Genomic DNA, 8,397 nt, shown 5'->3' on the forward strand with positions numbered 1-8,397 from the left:
CTGCGCGGTGGCCTGGAGGATGCTGACCAGTCAGACTGCACCCACCCCCAGCGGCGAGGAGGCGGCCGCACCTCTGCCCCAGGTGACCACCACCCAACAAGTGAGTTCTAGTGATAGTGCCATAAAGCCAAAGTTCCAAATTTGTCAATGACAGATAGAGTGCGGTTAGGAGTGTGGAAGGGGATGTCCACCCTTCCTCGAAGGGGGGTGCAATGTAATGGGTAGAATTATTGAGAGGAGGTGAATAAATTTAATTTTTATTTCTCATGATACGCCAATCTGAAATCATTGAACTTTGGACTCGATGGCGTGATCGGACTGAATTTTCTAATGTTTCATTTTTTCTAGACGCAAGGGTATTTCAATTTTCTCTAGTGTGAGAAATAGATTATTGCGTTTTAGAATATAAGAATTGTGCACAGTACAGCATATTCTTCTGCCTCGTGCAGAAAAAATGCAATCTGGTGACAGTTTTCCACGAGGAACTATCTCTTTCTCCATCCAATTTTGAGCTCTCACTCTTTCTCTCCCGTGAGAAAAAGGTGAGTTTCCCATGAGTTTAAAGCTAGGGTAATGTCCATGGACAGCCCTCGAGTCAGTCAGCGATGGACTCCTGAGCGAACGGTTACTCTCGGACGCGAGACACACTGCGGTGAAATGAGTTTTATTTGTTATATTTTGTTAAATTTATTTTGTGATTCGAACGATAAAGATAAGTCCAGATGATTCGTTATATTTGTTGAAATTATTCGAGTGTTACGAGCGATAAAATTTGTGTGTTTAGTTGATCTCGAATTAATTCGTTGTATTAAGTTGAACAAATTCGTGAGATAAAATTGTGTGATGTGAATGATAAAATTTGTCTCCTGTTTTTGTGTTATATTATTATGTTGAAATTATTCGAGTGATACGGACAATAAGGATTGGTTCCAGTTTTTCGTTATAGGCTAATTTGTTGAACTTATTCCTGAAGTATGAACGATAAAGTTCACCTGTAGTTTTCTGATATATTCTGTGGAACATATTCCTGTGATTATTTCCGTGAGAACAATAACTTAATTCGTGGGAACAACGTATTCGTGTGACGCTAACCCGAATCCAGAAGCCAAGATGCGGTTTTGGACCCTAATGAAAGTGACCCTCGGAATTATTATCACGGGTGAGTGAATTTATTCTGACCACTCTAATTGATTTGAAATTTGACCGAACCTTCCCTTTGAAATTGTCGAAATTTACTTCTATCTTAGTCTATTTGGCAGCTGGAGTAAGAGATAGGTTGTACTGTGCTATTATCATTTAGTATAGTTAATTGATCAAGTTGATAATTATTACTCTGAATGTTATTTAATTGAAATGTTAGTGTTTTATTTGAATTTGAATTGGATGAGAGTGGCGAAGAATTTTATATTCCAACGTTGACAATTGGATATTCTCGCCTACTATTGAGGAACATTATAATCAATTTGTCCATTTTATTCAATTGTACCATTAATGAGAAGACAGTTATAATTTTGTTAACAATTAACCTGACGACAATTGCATATTTTCACAATGTAGAGAGTAGTTAAATGTGTGTACCTATGTTTATTTTTTAAGCCAATGTCTAAGGCATTAATTTGGTGTAGTATTAGAATTTGAATTTAATGAGAGTTGAGAAGAAATTTATGTTCCAACGTTAATAACTAATTGGACATTCTCACGAACTATTGAGGGATACATAATATCGATTTATCCAATTTATTCTGTAAATTGAATCTATTTCGTTTCAACAGTCGTTGTTTCTCCAGTTGCCCTGTTCTCACTTAGTTAAGGCATGTTAAATATATAAGAGGGAGAGTCGAACAGTTCTGCTGTGGTCTGCGTCTCCTGGAGGAGTTTGTGCCTCTTTCCCATTGGGGTTGAGATTTCAACCAACTTAAGCTCAGAGGGCCTCTTTCAGGGTCGTATAGGCAGGACTGGGCCGACCTCCTAACTAGGTTTAAGTTTATGTCCGAACTGGTTGGGCCCGCTACCATATCTACCCGCCAGTTCGGTTACACATATGAACAAATTATCCACATTACAGAAACACCTTATCAGAGCTGCATTATACAGGCCAAGATTGTACCCTAGTAGACTTCTTTTTCAATAATTCCAGGTGCTTACAGTGAGGCAAACATATATGTTAAAAGAATCATATAATTCATTTATAATAACAGTGATACATTCAACTTAAGGAATAATCCATATAATTTGCGTCCCTCCAATCCATTACAATTTGATACTGACTTTACCAGCTTAAGTGTATGTAGACGTCAGTTTGAATATCATTGTTACTCTTTTATAAATAAAGTCCCAACTGATTTCATTATTAATAGAATTACAAAATCCATAATGAATCTTATACTGGATTGGATTAGGATAAATGTTTATTTTGAATTATTTATATGCATTATGTAGTGTTTCATTCTAATGTTATAAATTAAAAAAAATATTATTGTCATGGCTTCCTTGAATTGGTCTTTTTACTTTCCTTACCATAGGTAAGGAAAGTATTGCTTTCCGAAAAAAATTAAGGTACCACAATTTCTATACGTTTCAAGGACCCCTGAGTCCAAAAAAGTGGTTTTTGGGTATTGGTCTGTATGTGTGTGTATGAGCGAGTGTATGTGCGTCTGTGTACACGATATCTCATCTACCAATCAATGGAATAACTAGAAATTCGGAACTTAAGGTCCTTACACTATAAGGATCCGACACGAACAATTTCGATCAAATTCAATTGAAGATGGCGGCTAAATTGGCGAAAATGTTGTCAAAAACAGGGGTTTTTGCGATTTTCTCGAAAACGGCTCCAACGATTTTGATCAAATTTATACCAAAAATAGTCATTAATGAGCTCTATCAACTGCCACAAGTCCCATATCAGTAAAAATTTCAGGAGCTCTGCCCCATTTATGCAAAGTTTGATTTTAGATTCCCAATTATCAGGCTTCAGATACAGTTTAAACAAAAAATTCCAAATGATAAAGATTGAGCATGACAATCTCTACAATTAATGTCCAGTAACATTTTCACCCAATATTTAAAATAAGCTCGAAATTCGAGAAAATGTTATTATTTCAATTGCAAACTGTTGGCAACTGTTGATTCTATTAAATCATTCACTATGAAGAGATAGCAGACTTCGTGTGTCTGCAGCGCTATTGTCCTGTCACCAGCTGGCTGAGATCTTAGAAAATTAGACATGAGATGCGCGGGAACACTAGCGTCAGTTGATCAATTTTCATAACGGCAAGGAAAGTTGTGTGAGTGCACCACACCAGATTTTTGAGTTTGTCACTTGCTTGTGATTTTGTTACTTTTGTCTTATCGTTTGTAAGTATTGAGATGTTTCCATTGAGATGTGACATGGTTTCCATAATTTTATTTATTCTAGTGGTTTGAATAAGCTCTTTTTCTTTCTATTGACATGTTTACTGTACCTAGTTGTTCGAACTCACTGCCGGCGCACAAGTTTTCTTTGCCGGTAGTGCCATTTTGTAAGTTAGAATATTTATTTTATCAATCTGTATTATTTTATGGCAAATAAATGATTTTGACTTGTATTAAATAACACTAAAGTAACCATATTTCATAGAAATTTGAATGAAATGGATCAGAATAGCCTTACATTTGATTTCAAAGTGCAATAGATGAATGTTCTCTTTTGTATAAGCAAATAATACACATTACAGGGGAATTTGGACAAACATTAAATTTAATATACTAGTGTACTAGATGATAGTAGAAAATGTAGTAGAACAAGAGCATTATTATGTACAAGAGTAGACCACTAGTATGTACATTAGTAGGAACTCACACTTTGACGCTCCGCTCGTAGACGCTCCAAAAAACAAACCAGCTTGTTCCAAAGTTTGACGCTCATTAGCTCAAAGTTAGCTCATTACTTAACATGATATTGTTCACGACGCTCCTTGACGCCACGCCACGCTCTGCTTTCAGTGTGGTTGTACTCTGAGAAAGGAGAGAGTTTCAGTGTTGTGAGATGACAACCGTGGTGTATGTGGAGGACACCCAACACCGCGAGGAGCCCAGCCGTCCCCAACCACCCGCCGGCACACACCACACTATGAGCAGCATCCCCCACTCCGCCCCTCCACAGACGACAGCCCAGGGCGACCCTGGCAATTTAAATAGAGGAGTGAAGAGGTGTGAGCCGATACTTACTCAGAACCTCAAAAAATGTTGTTTGAAGCCTTTGACAATGTATGGACGACATTTGTGTGTACACACATGTTCAACACACTTGTCCAGTTATTGGTGACCACCTTACTAGGAAACACAGTAAAATGAATTTGAATGAGCACACGTAAAGTCACAAATTTTCAGCTAGTAGTTGTTTCTCCTTTATGATGTGTTCTTATATGTTTTTCAAAGTACCAGATTGAATACATTTATAGTCACAATACTCGCAGCTGAAAGGTGTTTCTCCTATATGTGTTCTTACATGTTTTTTCAAACTATTTGATCGAGCACATTATAGTCACATAACTCACAACTGAAAGGTGTTTCTCCTGTATGTGTTCTGATATGTTCCTTTAAAATATTTGATCGAGCACATTTATAGTCACAATACTTGCAGCTGAAAGGTGTTTCTCCTGTATGTGTTCTGATATGTTCCTTCAAATTACTAGATGTAGCACATTTATAGTCACAATACTTGCAGCTGAAAGGTGTTTCTCCTGTATGTGTTCTGATATGTTTCTTCAAAGTACCAGATTGAGCACATTTATAGTCACAATACTTGCAGCTGAAAGGTCTTTCTCCTGTATGGGTATTGATATGTTTCTTCAAATTACTTGATTGAGCACATTTATAGGCACAATACTCGCAAACGAAAGGTGTTTCTCCTGTATGTGTTCTGATATGTTCCTTCAAAGTACCAGATTTGTTACATTTATAGTCGCAATACTCACAACTGAAAGGCTTTTCCTCAGTGTGTTTTCTCATATGTCTCTTCCAAATAGTGATCGATGGAGTTTTATGGCTGCAGTCAGCACAGCTGTGGAGCTTGATCTTTTTGCCAGCCACAGATGGCTCTGTGCACTCTTCCACTGGAGATATTGAATGTGCATTCAGTCCACCCACTTCTGTTGCATTGGCAGTTTCAGATGTGCTGCAGTTTGAAGGCCACATCTCCGGTTCACTCTCCACTGAACATCCTTCTGCCTCTTGCTCAACTGCAAACACCAATAATACAACTTGTAAATGATTGAAGCAGAATAAAGACAATAAAGTAATGATAAAATCTAGTGTAAAACACTCACACAACTTTCCTTGCCTCACCTCAATCATACCTCATTATTTACCATTTTATACAATAGTTTATACAAACCAAGAGTTTTTCAGCCGATTGTAGAAATAGTATATACATAAAACAAATTATAGTGTTAAATATTGGGTTAGATTATGAACAATCAGAGAAATAATAATAACAAATGAATTATGCCAAGAGCTATTTTTTTATTGAATATTGATCCATGATTGCTAGTCCAGACCATGATTTTCTCTCAATTGACATACATATAGGTTGAATTGTCTGAAAATTATTGGTTATGTATATGGCTGCCTATCTTTTTTGTTTCAAAACATGAAATACTGTTAAATAAATAGGAAATTTCACCTGTGTTTTGACACAAACTGTAAGAAATGTGCATCAAAATTAAAACTATAAACTGACATGAAATTGTGAGCTCTAGTTTGATGAGTGGGGTATACACTAATGTAAATAGCAACGTTCACAACCATTACACTGGAAATTCTGAATTTCTTAGAGTTAACCAGTGCAATTATGCAAATACATTGAACTGCTTCAAGGAGTTTGGTATAAGAGCTTATAATAAGCTTCCTGAACATTTAAAGAGCTAGATGTGAATAATTTTAAGAGAGCCATAAAAACTATTTTAATACAAATATGTCCATATAGGAAAAGAGGAGTTTCTAATTTGAGGGTATTTTGTGCTGTTTGTATGCTTGTATTTTGAATTTTTATTTCTTTGAATGTAAATACTTTGTATTTATCATGTGTATTTTATGACGATGCTATGCATTTTTGTACAAATGTTTTCCGCAATAAAGAAATCTTGAATCTTGAATCGACTACTCAGAAGAGCAACATGGCTATAATTGGCAAACACAGCACATTCTGGCATATCAGTTGTGCTGGAAATAGGATGATAATCGGTAGTGAACACAAGTAATCAAGTGAAGGGTTATTTATTAAATGAATAAGACGTTGATGTTGTCAATACCACTATGTATATAATATATCACAATATCTCCTCACATACAATCAAATTATTGAAGGAATGTGTATGAATGCAACTTATACCTATAACTATGACAACCACATCTGATAGCCATTACCCTACATAATAAATTATTCCTTCATTTTCTGTTATGTGTTATTATCATTGATGAATAAAAATGAATGGAATAATAACACGAATCTCACCATATTCTTCCTCTTTGATGAATATTAGATTATAGCCAGGGATTAGATAATGTTGTTGGCTGAAATCATCATCAGTTGGAGAGCATGCAGTGCTGCACTCTGGCGCTGGTTCTTGGCTGCTATCATTCTCCTGCTTAACTCTCGCCATCTGCAATATTGACATCACAAACAATGAGAAGACAATCGATTATTGTTACACTTCATGTAAAAAACACAAATATTGGTGAAGGAGCAGCAGCTACTGAATTTGACTGCTAACTTGAGTTATATCACGATAATTCCAGTTCAATGACAGTAATTGTACTGGTTCTTAATAATCATGAAATTTCAAGCTAAGGCCAGCCATTCACGTTAAGGTTTGCCAAAGAGCTATAAATGTACAGATATTCGACTGTACTCTGCAGTACACCTGGACAGGCAAGAGATACTACTGTGCACTGGGTGAGTGAGGGGTAGTTGAAGTTGAAATAGCAGCCATCAAGTTCTGCTCTCTAGATCTAGATAAACTGATTGCTAGTTTGGCGGGTGTAAACAGAAAACAGACAAGAACGCTAGTCAAACTACTTACAACTTACTGCATAACAATTAAGTATGGACTTTCTTCTGTATTCATACACTTGTAGGTTCAACTTACACTTACGCAACTCAGGTCGAGAAGAGACTCGACTCTAGTCGAGAGCATGTGTTTTCAAATGGTGACACTCAGATTAGTCGATTCTAGTCTCCGCGATTTTTACCATTTGAAAAGACATGCTCTCGACTAGAGTCGAGTCTCTTGTCGACCTGATTCACGTAAGTGTGAGTTTTCCCCAGTGGGTTGGGGGAGCTTTGAGTCGAACATCGTAATCAAGAATGTGTTGAAAACCAGAACTCACCCACAGTATCCCTGCTTGTCGTAGGAGGCGACCAAAAGGGACACCAAGGCAACTCCAGAAGTTGTCTTGCCTTCACACCCACGGGATCTGCCCCATCAGGGCAGTTTCAGAGGGGCAAAAAGAAAAACCCAAGAGACCAGAGTTGGGTGAATATAGATTCCTAATTTACTCAGTATGGTTAGGCTATAGGCCTTTTTTCAGTTCTTCAAGATTTCAGAACGTCATGATTTAAGTTTGTCAACTGCTTCAGACACTTACAGAGCACAGGTCACCAGCTTGTTATTATTATTAGCGAATGGCTTGAATTTTGTAGAGTCCCTCAGGAAGACCAGCTTGTTTGAAAAAGATAGATAGAATTCTATTTCCATCAAATTCAAGGAACACAATCAATGCCCATATTGCAATATTTTCAATAACATAAAGGCTCAACTCACACTTATTGTTTATTGTTTTTGAAGGGGACGGATTCGAGGATCCAAAGGTTCAAAGAACCCCACACGTCAACCGAAGCTTATTTTGTTCCCAAGTAGTATGTTAGTTAGGCAAACCAATGCCTGTGTCCTTTACAAGAACCTGGAGTTTTTCCCTATACCAACATCTAATTTATCACCTGGTTGCTTGTCGCAATCCAATGTGATATGATTGGCAGTCTCTTCAGACTGATTTGTCCTCGACTCAGCCTCCTTCTGGAGTTGCCTTGGGGTCCCTTTTGGTCGCCTCCTACGACAAGCAGAGATACTGTGGGTGAGTTCTGGTTTTCAACACATTCTTGATTACGATGTTCGACTCAAAGCTCCCCCAACCCACTGGGGAAAACTCACACTTACGTGAATCAGGTCGACAAGAGACTCGACTCTAGTCGAGAGCATGTCTTTTCAAATGGTAAAAATCGCGGAGACTAGAATCGACTAATCTGAGTGTCACCATTTGAAAACACATGCTCTCGACTAGAGTCGAGTCTCTTGTCGACCTGATTCACGTAAGTGTGAGTTTTCCCCAGTGGGTTGGGGGAGCTTTGAGTCGAAC

The 8,397-nt window shown here is 37.5% G+C and overlaps 1 protein-coding gene across 1 annotated transcript; it reads right to left on the minus strand.

Annotated features, from left to right (window-relative positions):
* Positions 1-4,014: 4,014 nt before the first annotated feature.
* Positions 4,015-6,683, minus strand: LOC111059092 (oocyte zinc finger protein XlCOF6-like). Its single transcript, XM_039420146.1, has 3 exons — positions 6,497-6,683; positions 4,674-5,222; positions 4,015-4,163 (listed from the first exon to the last, which is right to left on the minus strand). Exons 1-3 carry the CDS (start codon positions 6,657-6,659, stop codon positions 4,015-4,017), a joined length of 861 nt encoding a protein of 286 aa, XP_039276080.1. The 5' UTR covers positions 6,660-6,683.
* Between the last annotated feature and the right edge of the window lie 1,714 nt (positions 6,684-8,397).

This window comes from Nilaparvata lugens, chromosome 2, assembly GCF_014356525.2.
Source record: "Nilaparvata lugens isolate BPH chromosome 2, ASM1435652v1, whole genome shotgun sequence".
NCBI classification, from domain to species: domain Eukaryota; kingdom Metazoa; phylum Arthropoda; class Insecta; order Hemiptera; family Delphacidae; genus Nilaparvata; species Nilaparvata lugens.

What these genes read in the sequence shown, in the direction of transcription:
- LOC111059092 (XM_039420146.1), bottom strand. Translation starts at nt 6,659, where the DNA reads ATGTCAATATTGCAGATGGCGAGAGTTAAGCAGGAGAATGATAGCAGC. An exon ending in CATCAAAGAGGAAGAATATG is followed by an intron (nt 5,223 to 6,496) that starts GTGAGATTCGTG and finishes TGGTGTTTGCAG; the next exon opens with TTGAGCAAGAGGCAGAAGGA. An exon ending in CTATAAATGTGCTACATCTA is followed by an intron (nt 4,164 to 4,673) that starts GTAATTTGAAGG and finishes TTAAATTGCCAG; the next exon opens with GGTCGCCCTGGGCTGTCGTC.